This window comes from Sinohyriopsis cumingii, chromosome 9 (assembly GCF_028554795.1).
Source record: "Sinohyriopsis cumingii isolate HCF-2022 chromosome 9, ASM2855479v2, whole genome shotgun sequence".
NCBI classification, from domain to species: domain Eukaryota; kingdom Metazoa; phylum Mollusca; class Bivalvia; order Unionida; family Unionidae; genus Sinohyriopsis; species Sinohyriopsis cumingii.
Genome location: NC_142969.1, coordinates 36,502,343 through 36,525,245, shown reverse-complemented (window position 1 = coordinate 36,525,245; position 22,903 = coordinate 36,502,343). Strand labels below are relative to the sequence as shown.

Genomic DNA, 22,903 nt, shown 5'->3' with positions numbered 1-22,903 from the left:
CGCGCGGTATCAAGACGTGTTGATAAAAGAATTTCGACGCATGGTGTACCGGAATAACAATCATAATGCTAAACAGTTTCTATGTAGGCGCTTTCTGCATATGTTAACCACTCAAAAGTTGCTTGACAAGCAAGACTTTTACCAAAATGCGAAATGCCTCACCAATCATATAAGCGGACTTTGAATGTTTGAAGATTCCCGTGAGAACAAACCTAAAATTGCAATCAAATACAACTCAAGTTGCTCACCAAGTCCCGTGCGAAAATTTGCTATATTGTTGTCGGATGCGATGGAGCAACTAAGGTGCCAATGTTATACACAGGCACGATTGATGTGTTTATTAAATCGCTAGAAGTTACCGCGAAATAGATCAGACAACAGCTGGTCTTGCTAGCGGACATGATTATGACCCGTTATGCAAGGAGTTGCAACATCATTGAATGAAGCAGTTAGTGTCATCCCTAACATGGAAAAATACATGACGTTACAGCTGGGTCAGCTAAAGTTAACTGACCAGCCGCAGTTTCTCAATTCCAGACTGGACAAACTCATCAACAGCCCTGCAGTGAGAAGCAGCTTAGCTTTCAGCGAGGAATGGTTTACAATGACATTTTGATACGGTGGAGCCGCTGGTGCACCTTAAAAGTTATGTTTTCTCAACTGCCAAGTAGTCTACCAGTACGAGTATATGAGTGACTTGAACAAATTTTCTGAAACTCAGTTGCCACCGATTGATGTCTTTCATTCATCGTTGTCACGTAAAGGCATTTCCGCCGACGAATACACGCCTGCGAACCATGTCTGCTCCTCGTTTGGTTGTCGAAATACTGCTTTGAGACGTTTCGTGCAACCCTGAACAACGAATGCCAGTAGATGAGTTTCTGTCTACTGATCCCACGTACACAAAAACATATACACGAAAACGACAGCAACATAGGCCTTTCGCGAGAAAGCAAGTTCGAAAAATTCAATAAGCTGATTGTGGACCTAGCAATCAATCATGTACAATCTTTGATAATGGACTCAATGCAGTTCATTCAAAAATCCAAACTAAAGTTACAAAGCCAAGCAATGTTGGGGCGTCTGTGATGGAATTATGGAAGTCACTTATATATGAATTCTACTACAATTCGATCAAGTCATAGTGTGGCGATAATATTAAGATGTTGTACACTGATATGGACTTGTTGCTAATGCACATTGCCACCAATGATGTACGGATTTATGGGTGAGGTATCACTCTCCAACGAATTTGACACTAAGGAAATATGCCGTTACGCATATATGTAAATCTGCCACAACGCATGTTCGGCAAGCTCGTTCAAGCGATCCCCTGCTAACGTTTCAACGTATTCTTGTCCATTTCAATAACCGCCGAGACAGTGGCATTTCTCATCCTTATTTGTTATGTTGCAGTTTTCCATACAATGAGTGAATTTGTTTAGCCTCCAAGTTGTAAATTAATGACTTGAATGTATAATCTTGCCCTTTATGTTTCATTTGATGATCCATCTGTCAAATGTCTTCTCTGATTGTAGGATTGATCGCGTTCAAGTAATGAATGATATCCACGTCGGCACGTTGACACCCACGTATATCACTATCTCTACGCGAGATCGTGTGGGTAACATTCAGCATGTACATGGGTTATAAGTTCTTCTCCGGGCTTCGGTCAGTTATGAGAGCTAAGTCATATATCCAGCCGTGTATTCAAGGCCCACAATAATTGTATCTGTGAATATGTTTTTCACTATGATATTTACTCTCCCCCCCCCCCGAAATAAACCAATTGTAGCTTAATCTAGACATGCGATTGCTAAACTGGGCTAGGCTGTACGAGATTGCACAGTCCGCGAACTATCAACCGTGTTATGGTGTACTCAAGGATTTCACGGGTGCGCTTGCATCGTCAAAGACATCTTCCTCGACTACCACTCAGTTCCTTTCCATGATCGATGAAGCCCCTGTTGTTACCGGTCTCAACCCTATGCGCAAAAATCTTCTCGTGACGATGTGATGCTCGACCAGTAATACAACTCTGCTAGAATACTTTCCCATAAGAGAATGGCGACACAGACAATGTTATATCATGAAGTTAAAGTTTGTAGTCGTATATGTTTATGGTGGTTGTTATATTGTTTTACACGGTTGCGTCCACAATTATGCAATACTTGTCACTTCAATCCTGAGAAAATTATAAATGTTCCTGTGTGAGCTCGGCGAACATATTTCGAAACATATTTCATATTACGAGGCAGATTTTAAATCTGCATCGTATGCGGTTGATAGAACAAGGGTCATTGCTGAGAAAAAAGAAATTTGGGGGGTGGCCTTAAGATATTAATGACTTTACCGCGAACAAAGAAATATTGTGTGGATGATCTGGAGGTTCTGATATATCGCAGAAGACATTGTCATGATCACCTCAATGATTGAAATTAAATTAACCTGTAATGCTAAAAGAAGTTGCAGTGCAGGTTCATCAAGTATTGCATCGCAGGGTTACATATTCTTTGGGTTCACCTAAAATACGTCCCATGAGAGCTGATATCGATTACTCCCTGCCCCTCTCCCCCACACCTCGCCAGTGGACCTTTCATGTCACAATCCCCGGTGTTATGGAAATAGCTTTGGTGATGTCATTTAGAGGTTGTTCAGAGGTGTGTCGAAGGCGCTTGCTGCCATGATATTGCAGACGGCACCTATTGCTAAACAAGTTACATGACAGTCGTTGATATCATCAAAAGCAATTCTGCGGATTTGTTGAAAATCGGGGATTACAGATGGTCCAATCAACTCGAGATCATCCGCAACTAATAGTGATTCGGTTGCCCGGAAACGAAGGGTTTAGTTGAGCTTCCACCAATAGCAACAGTGACAGCTCCGGTCAGTAAAATCATCAATGAAGTCGCTCAGCAACATCGAGCCCATTCAGTAATTGCTAATGCGGAAGTGGGAAGTGGATTACGGTTGTAGACAGGCCGCACAATTTATTGACGAAACTGATCATATATATGACGGAAGAATTCACAGAAGTAGAATTTCAAGATTACTCATACCCGGATAATGATCTCAGTTATATAGACTGAATATAATTATATGTGGGTAACACGTCTCGGTGTTTTCTCATGTGTGAGGAAGATCGACTAAAAACGTACTCGCCGACGATGGTAACATACACAATGCCGATACCAAGATCAGATTCGTTAACAACGGTATCATGACTTTGTTAAGCGATGCGTTTTATTTCATCAATGGAAAGGAAATCGAAGAATATTTGAGAAACTTTGACACTGCCACGACGATTATTGGATTCACCATATACATTGACGATTATGCAGGAATTCCTGGCCCATCAATGGTGTTTCACAATGACGAAAAGGAGCTTTCAGCATAAGTACCATTTATCATCCCAAAGCCTGTAGACCATGTAATGCAATGGTCGATACAACGCCACATTTCTGCTGCATCGTTTGTTTGTACTTTCTCTCAAACACATATTCCAGTTTTGTAGAGATGTCAGCAATTCTACTTGTGGAGTCAAACACAACCATGTCATATCAAAAGGTCAACAGCAATGATAGAATTTGGTGTGCTGTAGATGTCACTAATTGCAAAGTTTTGTTCTCCAAATTGATATGATGCATGCCTGTTCTAAATCGTTATGTGACTGCAGAAGAGTGTTTGTTGCCATTTACGGGGTCTGGAAGCACATCATTGATGTCATTTGTCTTGCTCACTAGATTTAAGAAGGCGACGTTCAGCAATTATTACGGCATATTTTATTTGAATGCTCAACAAACATATCACACTTGCATATCACATGCTATTATCATATATGGGCCAAGATTTTTTTTTACACGGGTCTCCCAGTTTCCCATAAAGACTTCACAACATTGTAGCCAATTTATTATTTCTCACTGGAACATTTGAACTTTGACAAGTGATTCACTTTCATACACCTGTAACTGAGGACCCTTTTCCCGTTAGAGCTGTATTCTTTCTGATAATATGATGTTCTTGGAGAGCATAAAATTGGATGGATGAGTCACTGACGTGCCAGTAGAAATACTCATAACATGTTATAAGACTTGAAATTAAACCTGTTACATTTTCAAATAACAATGTTATATCATGAAGTTAAAGTTAAAGACTTAATGAAGTTAAAGTCTTTAATTTCAAGTCTTAAAGTTAGATATAGTGCAAACCATCTGGTGAAAATCAAGAGTGCAATAATAAATGATTGCAGGCTTACACTGAGGCTTCCCCTAACAAGGTTAGCTGGAAATGACTACATGTGGCTAACTCAAACACAACTAGATCAGCTCAATGTAGCCAAACAAAAAACACCTCGGCGACATTAAAATTCTTGAAGTTGGAGGTGATGCAAATACAAAACAGTAAAAAAAAAAACAGTGAATTACTTTTCAAAAATCACTAAAAACCAGCCCTGGGAATCGAATATGCTGGCATGTCCATAGAATTTAACAGAAATTATGTTGACGATGCTAATACTGCAATAAAGTGGGTTCAAAGAATTATAATCTAGTAAATGAGAGTATAAAATATAATATTATAACAATTTTATCATTTTACTCTCAGTGTTTTGGACATGGATTACCTTGATAGACGTGCACTTCAAATCTTAAAGGTGCATGAGTCCAGATTGTAATCACCTTATATGCATAAAGAGGTGAGAAGGGTACAATTCCAGTGGTAATTGATTACCTGCATATTGTTTCATCACAGATACATGCCGTTAAAGATATCCCCTTTCAAGAATTTTTCACAAATGCAGCAAATACTAAAACCATTAGTTGCCAGAGATGAAATTCAGTTTAAATGACTCACTGTTTATCAGAAAGGGTACTTATCCATCATTTAAATTTGTGCTTAAGATTTAATCATTACATGTGCTCATTGGATTTTGAGCAACCACATGGTGACAATGTTGCAGAGTTTACCAACAATATGTTGAACCAGCTGAGTGGATGCAAAGATTCATAGCACGTTTGTTCCACTTGCAGGATGAATAACTGCTGCAGAGAAGTATTACCAGACCCGCATATACACTGAGATATAATGTACGTGATCATGCAAGATAGAAATCGACCATTGGGACCACCCACCTGATGTACCACTACCAGCTAAGACTAACTTGGACTAACAGCAATAGCCCATGAAAATGCCAGCAAAAAGATTCATCAATGTCAGAGAATAATATCACCCAAAGACTGCTTCTATGATGCTAATGTGAGATTCAGCGATAAACTCACATCAGCTTGTCAGCCAGTCTCAAAGCCTGATTACCACACTAATCTTGAGTTGTCACTACCAACACAAACATTGATGACAACATGTTTGTGATGTCGGTTATGTTCTTTAAATAAAACTGAAACAATTGATTATAAATAATACCAAAAATTGATTAAGTACTAAGTAATTTTATTTGACTCTGATACAGAAATGTTTATATATCAGCTTCTATTGAGCATTATAGTTCAGTCGGCAATATGTGAGACTATCATTGCAATAATGTATAATACATTTTGTGAATCACACCAAGTCAAGAAATAATATAAACTGACCTATTTCTTATAAGCATTGAAAGAAGTACTAGCAAAATTATATAAGCATCAAAGCCCTCTAATTCACTCAATAATTCATGAATTTCACCAGTCTGAGTACTTGATGTGAATATTGGGATTCGTAATAATAAAATGCTTTATCTTTTTCAAAAAAGTTAAATCTCTTTAAAATTTATGACTTGAGATTTGTAGTAAGATTATTATGGTTTCTAATAATATGTCCATATGAACAAATTGACATGTTACATTTATAGTGTGATTGCATTAGAAATCCAAAGTCAAATATATCCTATATGTGCATATTCCTCAATGAACGTGAACAGTTATTAGGACCAGTGGTAAAAGACTCTGGAAAATGGGTACTATCAAAGTCTCTTTGAAAAACTAAACATAAAGTTTGAGGAATATTGCAAATAAAAATACTACTATTACTAACTAAACGAAAACTATATGTAATCAAGAGGAAAAATACTTTTCAATAAAATAATCCTACTTCTGTATATAAACATGCTGCCTAGCTATAGCATATATAACAAACATGCAATGCCTGTGTTGTGCTTGTTTTCAAACTCTGTTGAATAGACTGAAAAAAGTAAAAGTATATTACAACATAAATGTTTGAAAAGAAACGGCTGAAAACAAAATGGTAATATTTTAATTTTTTACAACTAGTCTCAATAGATCAGAAAAGTAAATGAGTCATTTCAATTTAGAAATATTAACTCTAATTGTCAACTATCAGTGAAAGAAAACCAATGCAGTATAAAATCATAAAAAATATTATTACAAATTCTTACAATAATTCATGATATGGTAGCAAGATTTCATCACAGGCTGCCTGTATAATTAACAACAACTATAACACTGTAAAGTTATGTCAACAGATGCACAATTGTCTATAACAGAACCACGACAATGTACTTTAATCAACATCCTGATGCTGATTAGTTGTGCCTGTGCACATGAATTATGCCAGGTTGTCTCTGTGAAATTTACTAGTATGTGACCTCTCCTGAATAACTGTATTTCATAATACAAAGCAATTTTGAACTTGAATAGATAAAAATGTTTTGCTACACTTTGCCTATTGATGAAAGTGCAGTCCAATTTACCCCCAAGTTTTCCTTCATAACCTAATGTATCTTAGAAGAAACAGATAAACAAATGCTTTAAATATGAAAATTTATTTTTTGTAACCAAACTAGTTGTCAAGTAAAAGTGGAAGATAACATACAACAGCCATAATCATGAATAAATTATCTTGGATGAGTGCCAACATCAAATTATAGCTATACAAAGTTACCATATTTTACCCATTACCAGCCTTGATAAGCAAATTGTACAACCAGTGTCATAAATTTCATTTGGAATGAGCACAAATTTAAGATTCTTTTCATAACACCATAAACAGCTTGATGATAAAGTGAAACAACATTGGCATACATAGGGCATTATGTCACTGTCCATAATTATATATAATTTGTGAATTATAAGATACATATACAGTATGTATGATATAGACAAGAATGTCATGTGTTTATCAAATATTGCATAACTTATGTCATATGAGTAGAGTATTATATAATGAAGCACACAGCAAGATGAAACTATTTCAACATGCTGTATTTGATACCATAGTATACTCTACTTCTTTTGGGGAGGGGGTGATAACTATGTAGTTTCAGATTTCACCATGCCCATATTCACGCTCAAAATCTCCAAATGAGATGAAGGTAGCTATGCAAGAAGGAAAATTGTAAAGCACTTAAAGTAGGCCAGGCATGCACAGGCTGCCTACATCTCCAGTGACATCCTGTAGGCAGTATTTAGGCAGGAATTCCAGTAATTCCTTCCATTCTGTTCCAATCACCACCTTGTATTTTGGGGCTTTTTTAGCTAATCAAAATGTTTTTGCTTTAATCATAATTTTCTGTACAATTCTTTCTCATCAGCTGCAAGAAACTGACATAAAATCTTTAGACAAATATTTCAATTTAGTGCTCACTTTAATATCTTTATTAATTTTATTTATATCTACCGAATTATAAAAATATTAAGTGAAACAAATAATAATGTTTATTCAATACAATCCTATACCCACAACTGTAATGAAAAGAGTTTACAACAACTGCAGAATGATGCTATTCTAAAATTTATTATTCAGCAGACTTTACCAAATCTGAATTGGGAGTTTGCTGATCAGTCTCTAATTTCACACACTCAGCTAGTACCAACAGCAGTTCCCCTACCTCTTCCATCATTGGGGATCTTGACATATCCCAATTTTCTTTTTGTTTCCATTACTATCATCAGAGACACCTGTTTTCTGAATCTATATTTGCTACAACATCATATTTTTGTCTATTGCATCTGTCACAAGTGAGATCTGAAACAGTCTTCATGAATAGCCACTCAATAGTGAATGTATAAAACTATGCAATATGCTGTGTGTCAAGTGTTTACAGACCTGTTTCACCACCACTGATTTTTGAAATTTGACAGAAAAACCATCTGCCACACACTAAATGTGTAAACACACTTACAAATCTAGAATAGAATGTATTACTAGATCAGCTACATACATCCATCCATCCATACATATCTACTTGTAAATGTATGAATATATACACATAAATACATGCATATGTTCATATATCTTTACATGAATTTACGGATCAACAATGAACACCTCTTAGCACATACAACATGAAGTGGGCATACAGACAAGTAAAAAGGGTCATGTCTTCTGTCAAAGTCGGATAACATAATGACACAGTAAGGGCAGTTAAAATTGTAATTTTAATTGTAATTTAACTCATGTAAACCAATGGCATGTTTATATTTAGCTGACATTAAGAGGCAATAGTTCTAAAACTAGGGTTCCAGGAACTAAGCTGCTTTAGGAAGAGGACCAAATTTAAGGAAAGTATAAGCAATATTAAACAAGTTTTTAGAAAGTGTCTTCATCCATATAATCATACAATATTGTGATGTTTAATAATTCACTGTGTCACTGATCTATTTTTCCAAAAACTGTGGACAGTTTATTATGGTCTTAAGATGTAGAATAAAATCATACCTTTAGCACTTAAATTTATTTTAATTTATTTAACGTTTTTTGCCCAATCTTTCTGGAAGTTATAAGGAAACTTTGGAAAAACGTTTAATAAATTAATTTTGCACTGATGATAACATACAGACACATAATTTTACATAAACACACATAATGTCACATAGAGACACAATGTTGCATATACACATAATGTTATACAAGCAGTTTCAAAGTAAACCAGCAAACTTAAATTTATACAATTCCTCAAAATAGATGATTGCAACATTCTACATGTTATACTCTTTATTACAGCCCATTTCCCCAAAGATATACCAATTACAGTGAAACATGCCTTAATGAACACATCAATAACAAATATACCTGGTTAATAATGGCAAAATTAAAACATCTTGCTATTAATATCAATTTAAAAAATTTAATCTTTACACAAAGGACTTATGTCCATTTGTGTCATTTGTTGACAGGTTTCTCTGTATAATCAAAATATTTACACAAAATTTGCTTATCATTGTATTAATTATATTATAAATATAATCCACTAACTGTAGTTGAATATAAAAACACAAGCCTGATGTAGTAGTTAAGAAAATAATTTCATGATAATAAATGTCAACTTACAGTAACTTATAAACAACAATAGTATTAAAATGCATTCCTTCATTTAAATTCCAAAACAGTAAGTTCAGTTGCATATGACATTATAAGCAAATGAAGCAACAACAAAAAATGACCAACCCCTTCAGTCAACAGCTAATGTAAAGACTTTGTACTAAAATGTATCTATCGTTAGTGCTCTCAATTTTGTATACTATACAATCTGTTTTCATGGTAACATAAGAACATTAAATGCTGACAATTATGAAATTCATGAGTATTTAATTTGCTTTACATGTAAATTACAAAGTTTATTTCAAATGCTGTGGTACCAAAGTTTATTTCAAATACCTTAGACATTTTGGGACTTAAGCTCCAAAAAGAAAATGTTGATTGGCAGAGACAGATATGGACCGATGGACAGAATGACAGTTATGTCTTACCAATATATATGGGAGGGGAGATGTATATGTATATTTTGATGATAAATCCTACTTGTATAAGCTACTATAGAGTTCAATAGGTCACATACAAATCACATACAAATAACTGCCCTGTTTAATCAAGGTCTACACACTTAAAATGGTTACACAGATTATCATAGAATTTGGAAGTTTTTGGGACCCTATCCTACTGTCCCATTGGAGCTGAACTAGATTTTTTTTAGAAACAACTGATATGCATTTCCTCTATAAGTAATAATTAGTTTCCTTTTCAGACAACGTCTCATAGTAAACTGAATAGTTCTCTCTATATGCTCTTGATTGGAAAGTCCTTGAAGAAAGATTTAATGGCCCTAGAAGGAGGCATTCAACTTTTCTGCTACCATCTTTAGGAAGTAACTATGAGCACCATGGAATGGCAGTTCATTGGAAGCAATCACCCACGTTGCCTGGAGACCTGAATCAGTAGCCTGGAAAAAAGTCACAAAGATCTGGCAAAAAGTTTTACTTTTATTTGCACTTAATAAATAGGGTCACATTTAAATGAAATCACTCAAGAAATCAGTAGCTGCAGCGGAAAAAGGCAAAGAATACAACATCGGTGCTTTTTCCTGCCTGTGTCCTGATACCTTTCAGCATTGTAACATTAGAAACATCCCTGTAAAAACAGTGGCAACACAGGCATGGATCCCAATTTTTAAACCAGAAAATACCCAAAAATTGATCCCTATCTGTTGAACTTGAAGTAGTTTAATTAGATTACGTACACAGTAACATTTATAAATCTTTGATTGATCAACTGAAATGAGTTACCTGACACATAACCAGGGCTGCTGGTTCTATAAGCATGTAGGATTTCTATACCTTTAACTTTTTCATTCATTCCACCTCCTTTATTTCATTCAAAAGATGTAATTAATGTGATAACAGAAAAGGAGGCCCGGTTTTTATATAGTGCAACAATACAACAAACAAATACTTCCGCTAGTCCAATATCAAAACATGCTCAGCACTTAATTAGGTTCTCAGAGAAATGCTCATGGACATAGCTGTTACAGTAGATTGATACATTTTACATTTAGTTACAAGAGAACACATTGCATTTATGATGATTACACTTAAAAGGAGCTAAAAGATAGAACTAGAACACAAATTTCAATTGATATTTTTTATATATTGGCATTTATTTATTAAAGTACTGCTTCCATTAGGCATAAGTGACATTTTCATTGACCAAAATTTCCTTGAATGTCGTTAATTACGGTGTACTAAGAATGTTGTTTGGAAAGAAAATGTAACAAATGTTATGACTTCCTTTTAAAGTTGATAATTCCTAATGTTGATTAAAATCTTCAGGTCCTATCAACTGTTTTCGTCAATAAAACGAGCAATGTATCAAAGTTTCCATTACTACTTTTAATCGTGAATATCTTCAAGTTCAAATAATAGGGATCAAGGTTTTGGTATTTTCTGGTTTAAAAAATGATATCCACTCCTGACCCCGCATTATAAGCGGGTTTGCAAGTTATAAGGGCACAAGTGAACAAGGGAGAGAAGTAATATTCTCAATTAGAATTTATTGGTCTTGTAATAAGGGGACATAATTCTATCTGATATTGAAATTATATCCAATAACAGTACATAAAGAGTAATGTACATGATGAAGAAAATGGATTCATATGACAGTAAAACCACAGGTCCTTTTATGAAGCTTGTTGAATACACAGACTGCCAAACCCTGGATATATTACTCATCTCATTCAAAATGGTTATATATCTAACAAACAAAACTTTTATATCTATTTCTGACCACTGATACTAATATTAAAATTGATTACCTTAATTGAGAAGAGTCTCAAAACATTTTTCTTGTCCCGATAGAGATATACTGTGCTTTCCAACCAGGCATTGTCTGTATTTCTTGGGTCATCTGCATACCCCTTGTATATCTGAAATATTTGATATTAGATTTAAATTAAAAAAATAAATACCTCTTGCCCTGCATAAATCAAATCTTTATGCTTGGCAAGTCTGTGAAGAAGGAAATAACAAAAAGTCACAGAGAAACATCACAGATGTGACAAAGAAGGATGACAGTTCCGGGTTGTGGTCATTACAATGATAACACTGACAGAAATAAGATAACTCCTCTAATTGCCACAATATGGATCAACATTATTGGATCAAATTTGAAAGGCTTATAATTCCTATTGTGAAATGTCAAAGGCATCTAATGCTCTCTGTAAAACCAATTATAATCTAATGAGTAGTGTTTACAGTGTTTCTGTTTTGTAGTAATTATGGCATTATTGTAATTGCGATATGGTATCAGCTAAACAAACTTAAAAGGCCTTAATGCCAGATTTTGTCTTTGTCAAATTTGGTTACATTCGATGTTTGCAGGTTTTGAAAAAAACTGTTTAAAGGTTGGTAACTCAGAGTTGTTTGTATAAACTTTAAAGGTTTTATGACAAAAATGGATACTTTTATTAGTAGCTGACAATAGCCAATGCTGACAAATGGCACATGCTGGATGACTGACAGTGCATGCTGGCTGTAGAACCATGACATAATTGGTATTGACCTCACAGTCAACTTATAAATGAGGATGTACAGTCTTAAGTTGGACAGTTTGGGAACAACAACCTACTTAAGACTAAATACTTCAGTGGATCTTCAACAGTGAAATTGTTTTTGTCAGAAAGGTAACTGGTACATTTTTATTTGCAAAGATGAGGCAACAAAAGTTACTGAGTTAAATGTGTAACTATTACACTAATTAGTTTCTAATGATCAAATAATATTTTGAGTAATGTCATCATTACCAGTTTTCCTTTTCCTAGTATTTTGTGCATCTCCTGTTTAAGTTTCTTCATCTGTATTCTGTCTTCCCCCATCAGACCAAGGGCTTCGTCAGAGAATTTGATCTTCAGATTTTCTGTTGGAGGATGGCCTGGTGTCAGTATACTCTGTAATAAAGTATTGAATTTGGAGCAAAACAAGTAATGTATTATTACTAAAGACTTTGTAAGTCGCATTTTAATTAAGTATAAAGGCTGCCTTTTTGGAGAATGAAGTGCTGTCTTCTAAACAGGCAGTTCATTACTGATATTTCACATACAGTAGTGCCTGTATGAATGCATCATTCTCATCATACCAATCTTGATGTTTACCTGTGGTGAAAGTGAGGGAAGGATGCCAAGTTTTCCTTGACATTCTTGCAGTTTGCATCAATTGTTTCTAACTGGCTCCACAGTTCTTCAACAAATGCCTGTTTCACACTCACCTTTTCCAACTTGGAGACATTGAGCTTTATGGGCAATTTATTGCCTTGTGGTCATCTGCTAGGCTGAATATTGACCTGTAAGACTATGAGCCTGTGGTCAGGCAATCATTCTGCACTTCTCTTGTCCTTCATCACTGGACACATCCTGCTGTCTCTTTCCCTGATGATGAGTTAGATGCCTATGCTTGAAGCATGGGTGCATCCAAGACGTACTGTTGTGGTCTGGCAGGCAGAAGACAATGATGGAGATTAGCAGGTCATGTTCAGCGCATTTCCTCAATAGGGGAGACCACTGTTACTGCATTTGCCAAAGCAATTTTTGCCAATGACACCTAGTCATGTCTAGTGATCTCTGTCAACTCTAGCACTGAAGTAACCAAAGCAGATGAGCTTGTCTGCCTTGTGCACTTCTGCAATAAGGCACTCCAGGTCCACATACAAGTTGTCACTGATCTAATCTGGGTTGGTTATGGTAGCATAGGTGCTGATAATAGTTACACGTCTTTTTTCCCGACAGTGGAAGTTTTGTATGCATTAGTCACACCTTTTGTGAGATATGTGGGTTTGCTGACTAACTTCGATCTAATGGCAGACTCAACACCAGCTTGACATAGCTCTTCTGTACTTCAGTCAATCCAAAAGAAGACGTAGCTGGCTAAAACGTTGGGAATTTGTCCTTCCTCAGCTAAGCAAGGTTCACTTAAGGCAGTAATGTGGATGTTGAATCTGGCCAGTTCTCTACCAACTAGAACAGTTCTTCTCTCTGGTCTATCTACTGATGTACAGCCTATTAGCATGCATACATTCCAGGCAATGATGGTGAGTTGCATTGCCTTTGTCTTCTTGCTAGAGTTTTGACCACTAAGGTGGGATCCCCATCAGTTATAGCATGCTGATCAAGGTTAAGGTGAAACATGCAATGTTTAGGGCACCACTTCTTATGGAGGTGAGTAGTGTGATCCTAGAAAAAGGCTGCTCAGTTACCCAGGGGCTGCCAAGTTCAACTGCTGATTTGCTGTTCATCCCTCACTACAGGACTTTACAGCCTTCTACAGTAGCTGGGTTAAGATGGTACTGTTTGGTGTTGCAGGGGTAGGTTCAAAATAAAGGACTGGTAGAGGACTCCTGGTAAAAGCACAGAGCATTATATTGTGTGCTGTTTAATAAAAAACTTGAAAATTTTAATTTGACGACAGATATGTTTTAAATACTGATATAATTGATTTATGTTGCCTTTACAGAGCATAAATATACAAACCATGGAAATTAGTTTTCAAGCATAGATTGGTATTTGGACAAAACACAATTATTGCATGTGAAAGTGGATGGCTTAGAAGATAGTTTGGAACTATCCTACTGAGAAAAAGTGGTTTTCTGAACTAAAATGATTGGTCATTTGTCTGAAAAATAGAATCTTTCTAGAGGGAAGTAGCAAATGTTTCAAACTAAAGTAATGTCCCTGTTTGTAATGGACCAAGGATCAACAAGATCAGATTTAGTTCTGGATCTTAAAAGTTTACTAAAATCGTCTATATTTGCACTAAGACCTTCTTGTGTGTTATAGAATCTGGATTATTTTACTACTACTTGTATTAAATCCAGTGTTTTTCATTTCTCTTTTGTATCTAAAGCATCAAACACATGGAAGGAGAGTTACGGTTTGCAGTAAACAAGATAAATCTTTAAAATTTAGATATTTGGTGTCCTCCACAACAGGAATAAGAGAAACAAGCAGATAGTTTTACACCATCACAAATTTTATTTAAGTTTTACATTGACAAAAAATGAGCCCATTTTTTTTAACCACATATGCACTATTTTGGCATAACTGCATCTCACATTCAATAGACTGTAATTGCTTCCTGATCTACAGCAGATCAAAAATTCAATGTATAATGGGCACGCAGTTCTTAGATTATGGCATTTCAATATAGCTTTAATCCTGATGTTAATATGTGTAAGTGATAAAATGCTGCCCTGAGGTACATCCACATCTAGTGAATAGCTTTAACACATGGTGGAATAAACATTAACTGTGACATGTATATCTTTCAAAAATTAAATTTAAACATAAATATGAGTGATCTCCCATTACATTGAGAGACTGGTGCCAAATCTCACCAATTATCACTTACTACTTACACTTCTTGTCTGGTCGGCATCATCATTAATAAGATAAATACTGTTCACTTTGTTCATTTTCATCAGTTTGAGTTTTACCAGGGAGTTTTAACACCACAATTTAATTATTTTGGTGTTTATAATATCACTCAGTCCTAATCAAGAAAAACATTTAGAACTTCAATATTCTAACTTTTTTGAATGACAATAAATTTGAACTATCTTAACTGCCTACAATACAGTCAATGCAGAGATGCATCACCTTGTCTTGGGCTGCCTTTGCATGTGACCCTTGAAGATGACCCTTCTAGTGTCAGCAGAAACATTACTTTCTGATATGATCCAAGTTTTGGCCCACAAGATCTTAATATAAGCACTAACATAACAGGCTAAAGTAACCACATGTTTTCCATCCAAGATATGTGTGACACACTACTCCTTCAGGAACAATTGGAAGGCTAAGGTAACCAATTTATTGGAAACCATCCCCACCCCCAATCAGATCGGACATTTTTTTTATTTAGTGCCATCTTTGATGCATTGCATCCATATTGAAGTTTTTCCACATGTCAGGCAGGATATGTGTCTTTGCAGATTCACTATCCTAATAAAATTAGCCAACTGTCCATTTAGCCCTTGCATCTTCAGTGAAATGTTTGCCCATTAGGATCACACTTTAATGGACATTTGTGCCACATGGTGGAACACCCAACTAATGGCTTTTGTCTCACCAGTGTCGGATCTAAACAAAATTAGCAGACAATGCCTTTTCCTGTAATGGAAACGGTTTTGATGCAAAAGTCAATTCCCCAATCTTCATTATCCCCTTAAGCATGAAAAATGTGGATCTTGATTCTAGCAATGTAGATTCCCAGAAAAATCTTGCCTTCTTCTGACTTAATAGATATTGCAACTGAGGGTTTTCCATCAAATTCCAGAATGTTAAACCTACAAGCCTTGCTCATATCCAACAAATGCAAGAAAACAAACAGTTCAACAAAGTGGTGGACAGAATGTTCAGGCATGATGGTCAACCACTTTCAAAGCTTACAAGGGAAACAAAATAGATTTCTCACAGAACAAGCAGAGTATCATCTTTCCTTTAAAAGTACCACAACTTGCTTACTTCCTCATATGCCTCTCCAAGGAGATAAAGATAACCCTCCCCCCCCCCCATTGTCATCAAGGGTTACCATTCCATCATTTTAAATTCGTTATTTCAGAAGAACGACTAAATAACATTCTGGAGTTTCAACTTGTTACAACTGGGGGCTACAACTCTTCACTAAGAATGAAACCATCTAAGGCACCATTCAAACCTTTGTCTATGGCCTCCATGACCTATATCACTTAAAAGACCTGCTTTCTAGTTACTTTTGCTATAGATGGCAGACTCAGAGAAATGCATGCCTTATTTATCAACAATGTGCTTCCCCATATTCTGCAGCTAACCTCAAATGAGAGTAAATTGAACTGCCAACATTATGTATCACAGACAATATACTTAGTTACGTTCCAAGATAGTGTGGAATGTCAAGGTTTCCCAACACATTTGGAACAGAAATGCCCATGTCTTTTACAAATTTCTTCAAAGATGAAATAGATTTTTCAAAGTATTCACATATGAATTACTGAATTCAAGCATGATCATTTTGGCTCAAAAAAATGTGCATTTTGAAATTAAAAGATCTTTCTATTTAGGAGACTTTACTATAACATCTAAATCAGACAGATAAACATGTACTATGATCACAGTATCTATCACTATAAACAGTTACTGCAACTGAATATCATATAAATTCATAGGATGAAAAAGTGTTCCTTTACTCTGTTTAATTGCATCTGAAGGTATAAAAACGTCTTTTGAAAAGGATTTTTAAATTTCGATAAAAATTCCTTCAAATTTATATCTTGTATATTAAAAAAGGCCTACTATAACACATTAACCCCTGAAGGTTTTTGTCATTTTCGTCTGAAATTCGAGTAGGAAACACATTTTGAAAGCTATTTCTGAATACATCTGAAAACACCAACATCCAGATGATCTTCCAATAACATACTGCCTAGCTTTGTTAGAATCATTGTTTTTCTTGGCTATTTGGCTTGCACATGAGCAGAAGGTTAAAAGTTGGAGTTCTTTTTTTCTTTATTTTTCTTTGCTTATTGGACCCATTATTTTCGTATCAAGACGACTCTTTATTCCAAATGCCCATCTTATCCTACTCTTTGCAGAGGTTCATCTGTCTGTTTGCAGTTCATTCCAGTCTGCCTTAGATCTGAGACCTAAAAGTCTAAAATCCAGACACGAAATTTTGGGTAGAAAAAAAAATCGGATCCAAAAAATGAGGTTTTTCTCTCTGTATTTTGGAGTGCAACTAGAAATTCCAGATTATTTGGTATCATTGTAGAGCTACATCTGTCTACCTTTCTATAATACCACCCACTTTAGTGTATCATACATGACCATGACGCTACACAGCGTGGAAGTAGGCTACTACCTCCTGCCACTTAAACTTGTCACCATCGATTAATCTGTTAAATATAATCTGACTTATGACAGACTGTATATTTATTGCCAACATTGTCAAGGACACCCATAGCATGAGATTCAGCATTAAAATTTAATATATCGTAGATATCTACATATTTAGAATGGTATGAGAGTAAAATTGAAGGTTTCTATATACAATAATACTTCACAGTCTGTTCCCTTTCCAAAATGCAAAACAATAAGACAAGATTTATGTCCATCCATTATTGTTAACTTTACATACCAAAAGGGAAAATGGGGAAGAAACGTTTCATTATTTGACTCTTGCACTCACTGAGATCACATGCTGCAGACAATGTGCTGCCACAGTGGGACACTAGAAAGGTCTTCATGTCTTCTATATCACTAAATATACCTATATGGAGCAAATTAAACACTCTATCTGACCAATCCAACTACCTCAGAGCATGTGAACTGACTATACAAATATGCTAAGGCAAGCATTCTGAAGACCTACACTACAGTTTGTATTCAAACTGATAGAAGGGCTCTGCAAATTCCTGATAAATTCAATTTCAACTCAGTCATACTTTTCCTTTAATCATGTAGTAGACAAAATAATCCTAATTTACCCCAAATTCGAAAGATATTTACACAATTACACTGTTTTTCCCAGTCATGAACAACCTGATTTTTTCTTGATTTTCCTGGTCATGTGAGTATCATAAACATGTTAGATGAACATAAAAGCTATTGCTGTCACTAACAACAATCAGTGAAGCATTTTACCCAATCTCATATTGAAGCAAGCTCACTAAACCATAGAACAGTCTGGTTAAAGATAATCTACTCAATTTTTCAGTAGATTCTACAAGCAGACCATGATCTGCTGGTGCATGTGATGGCAAATCTGAATTAAAATTTGCAGTCAAGCATGTGGGTATTATGTAGAAACATATTATAGGGTTTACAAATTTAATATTAAAATATTGCAGTAGAAATCGTACATTGCTGACAAATATACACATAATTCGAAAGTAATGTAGGTACAGTAAAAACTGTTATGAACGACCTCTGCTATGAGCAACCACCAGTCATTTCCGACCACAATCGTAATGCACGGATCAATTTTATTATATAAAGGTTCTGTTATGATCGACCACCTGCTGAACGTGACCAGCGACCACGATGTCTTGGCAAAATATGTATTTCAAAACTGCTATGAATGACCGCATGGCAAAATTGAGAATAAACTCCACCAGCCTTTATTTAATCCCTGTTAGCACACTGCTCATACCATTCTAAATTATTAAAAAATTAAAAAATAGACTGGCTACAAAGTATATGTAGATTATTTCCTAGTCTGGTTCCCTGCTTCACATGCTCCCTGCATTCTTTTCCAATATTTGTAAAGGGGTGAGCAAAGCAGGGAGCACAGAAAGCAGGGAACCAGACTAATTATTCCCACACTTGGCCTGCTTCCCCGACTTATTTTAGGACTAGGCAAAACTATGAACGACCTTATCGTGAGAACACACAGACACCACTGACCTATATGTAACCAATTGTTACAATGACTGCTCGATTAGTAACAATTGTTCTGATAAAAACAAACATAAATTGTTGCTAACGGTGATAGATGCTACAGTCCGTAAACCAGGCTAATGTACATGTCATGAATTGCCATTATAGTGCCAAAGTTGACGTAGTGGTTGCGTATACTGTTTGTCTTTAGAGCTAATCTGTATTGCCAGGGGTGAATAAGGTCATTGTCTATTAAACCAGCAAGAGAGAATCGTTTGTGGGATTCAATTGGTAGTGTTCAAGACTTGTGATGTTTGTTGTTTTTCCCTCCGATGTTAAGGGTTACACACTTTGCCTTTAGAGTTAATCCCTGTATGTCATCTTTGAATGAAGCCGTTTACTTTTGTCTCTGAGTAAATGGTTCTGTTTCTGGATGAGATAACTATTTCTTTTTATTCATTAATTATTAGATATGCAATGCACATGTATAGATTTTTCATATTTTCCCACAGCCCAGTCAAAATCGTCTTTATGTTCGATATTACAACTGAGCACTAATAATTTTAACACCTAGAACCTTAATAGCAATGGGCGAACCTACAACTAAAAAGAGACAAATTTAAGGCTGAAGAAAATAATTATTGTAAATGAAAGAAGTGAAAAAGAGCAGACCACTCACAAAAGAGCGGTTTAAACATACGTAATACAAATTTAGCTTGTTATAAAGGAAAAGGAGTAAATCATAAATCAGTTCATATGCTAAAATATGTGATTTTCAAATGTAAATGTGATTTCATGCTTAATGATAGAAGTATATCTTTACTGCTATATAATTTTGTTTTTAGATGTATGCATACCATATTTTAGCAAGAATTCTTAACTCATTCTGCCCCGATCCCGTCTGTAGGCGTGATCCAGTTTCTGCATTCATTGACCGATCCCGTCTGTAGTCGTGAATTGTTTACTGCATTCAATGGCCGATCCCATCTCCAGGCGTGATGTATGTGTGTCAGATACAACGTCTCTGATTGGTTAGAAATGGTTTATTCCGAAAACTAAACAACTATTAAACCAATCAGAAATGATTTTACCTTCATTTGTGGAAATTTGAATTGTTCAGAAGCCAAGGGCTAAAGTTTGAAAGCGGTTTAACTACACGTGTTTTGTTCATGAAAATGTGGAGTTTCTCGGGTTTGATCTTGAAAATATTGAGCAAGCTGAGGAAAGATATGTTCAGCAGTTGGATATTTTGTGAGATTTAGATTTGGACATAGAAGTTTCTGACATTGAATCGTCCAAAGATGATGATGCTGACAGCGATGACGATGGAGTTCTTGCGGATAACTGTTGCACATAATTTTGTAAATACTGTATAAATAAGTTGTGAAAGACTTCAACAAATATGGAAAAAATTTCAACAACACGTCGACAAATTCAGTTGAAATAAATGGTGAAAATGTCGTGGATTTTGGTTGGATATAAGAAGAGAAATTAAGGTAAGAGTGAATGCATGTGCACCATGTTCCAAACAGGTAAAACCTCTGGGGCACAAGCAGCTAGACACTGCTTTGTGCTTCTGAGGCATAGCAGCAGAGATATAACTGGGGCCGAATTAGTTAATAAAGAATAGAATATATGTACAGTGATTGTGGTTATCTTTTGTGAAATTGTTCTGAAACTGGACCATGGAACCTTGTCTTTTTGTACAAACCTGCTATAAGAGACCACCTGTCTTAAGAAACTGCTTTTGTTGGCAGAAGGGGTGGTCTCTCATAACAGGTTTTACTGTATGTTTTAAAAATGCTTCTGTATTTACTTGAACATATAATGTGCACGCAAATTCAAAGAGCACAGGCCTAGATATGCTGTTAGATAATGAGATGGTGTATCAAGAAATAGGCTTGTTTTGTTTAAATTTATAAATAGACGGAAGACAAAGATATATTGGTGCATTATGCAGTGGGAGATCCAAGTCTATTCTGTTTTTGTAGTTTTGTGTGCACTACACAAAAGCAACAAGGCACAGCATTTGCGTAGTGTAAGGCACATCCGTATAAGCATGTATGGACATGGACCATATTTCCATGGTTCACACCATTTTATGAAAATATTGGGTAAGGACTTTGTAAGGACTTAAATTTATAAGGAAGAATGTCTTGAATATAAGGATCAAATTAAATATAACCATGAATTTATGAGAAAAGGTAAATTAAGTGATTTTGTAATGTTAATATTGTACACTGTTCCCTTCTCACAACTCAGCTGATTTTGTACTTCCAAAATGAAAGAGTCTACAGATGCTTTCTAGGTTTGTTGATTGGTATACTGACTTGAGTTTCTTTTCTCCAGTGAGTTTCTTGTGTATCACTCAACAAAAAAATATCTATCAGTAACTGTCAAGATAAGACTGACATTACTGAAGAAAAAATTAGAAAAATAACAAGTAAGGACTTTGAAACAAATTTTCCCTTTCATTATTCAAATGTAAGCACTTTCTTTTTCCACCCTTACTATGGTTGAATAAAACAAAAGCATATTTCAAATTATTAAGGACTTGTACAAACCATGAATAAATTAGCTGACAGTTCTAACATGCTTAAAATACCTCAACATAAGACAGTCTACTCTGATGGATCTCATATTCATTATAGTGAGGTAGTACTGTATATAAACAACTGATTCTAAACACTATAAAAATCATTTGAACTTTTTACTTAATCAAGCAGATCTATAAAAGCTAACTCTGACTGTCTTAAGCCATGACAGCCTTGTTTTGATTACTTGCATCTTAATATAAGGGACTTCATTTCAAATCATTTCTGTACTACATATTTAAATGGTAAACACGTATTTTTAGATTTCTAGAAGAATCAAAGGACCCATCAGGTATCTGTAGGTTCAAAGTAATCTATGACAATATGTATACATATAATACCTTGCAAACAAAATGCTCAAAAATGCAGATGGTTCCTTTTTAGCATTGGAGATACTCACCTCAGGTAAGGCCCATGGCTCTGTGTCTGATCTTCTGACGGCCACAAACTCAAATTGTGGCTTTCCATCTTTCATCATCTTCAGGTTATTCTCATCATACTTCCATCTGTGAAAATTAACAATTAGTTAAGTATCCACTAATTATTAAAATCTTAGTGTAAAGACAAAGATGAAAAGAGTGTTAATATAATTATCTGCAATTTATCTGTATAATTTAATTGTTTAAGCAAGTAGTTACTGCTACATTTAAATGTACTACAAGTAGATGCTTGTTAGCAACAGTATAGATTTCTTTGGATTCAAGGAAATAATAGAAAGGCCTTGAGAGGGATTATCACCTCTTCATTCATATGATTTGCTTGAGGAAATTTTTTATTAATGAGACATCCATACTGTACCTACAATTTTTGCACTAATTTTCATGATGAACTGAAGAATGCATTTGTTCATGTACTATGCACAAAGGTCCCAATCTATGGCAGAAACACATTTGTGCTACAATTTTCACATCAAGTGAATATGTATGAAATTTATCCATTCACGGCCAACGTTTAGTTGCAATAAAGTAATATATGGAATGCTATTCTAAATGCCTTAGATATAAAACAGCTCCAATATTGTTTAACAAAGGTTCTTAAAACAGCTCTCCATTGCTATAATGCAATAGATTGGGCTTATAGCTGCTTCAAGCATTTCTTGTACCAAACTGATGCCTGATGCCAAAGATCATTAATGGGGGGGGGGGTACTCATAGATGAAGAAAACATGGAAACATAATAATAATTATAT

At 35.2% G+C, this 22,903-nt stretch overlaps 1 protein-coding gene across 1 annotated transcript in view; it reads right to left on the bottom strand.

The window, feature by feature from the left end:
* Positions 1 to 5,428: 5,428 nt before the first annotated feature.
* The window catches only part of LOC149791554 (transient receptor potential cation channel subfamily M member-like 2), a 206,550-nt gene continuing 189,075 nt past the window's right edge, over positions 5,429 to 22,903 (bottom strand). Inside the window, exons 31-34 of the mRNA XM_089969446.1 lie at positions 22,115 to 22,220; positions 12,524 to 12,667; positions 11,537 to 11,647; positions 5,429 to 10,168 (exon numbers count right to left, since the gene is read on the bottom strand). Coding sequence (XP_089825572.1) covers positions 10,052 to 10,168; positions 11,537 to 11,647; positions 12,524 to 12,667; positions 22,115 to 22,220 — 478 coding nt within the window. The 3' untranslated portion in view covers positions 5,429 to 10,051. The remainder of the gene's footprint in view (positions 10,169 to 11,536; positions 11,648 to 12,523; positions 12,668 to 22,114; positions 22,221 to 22,903) is intronic.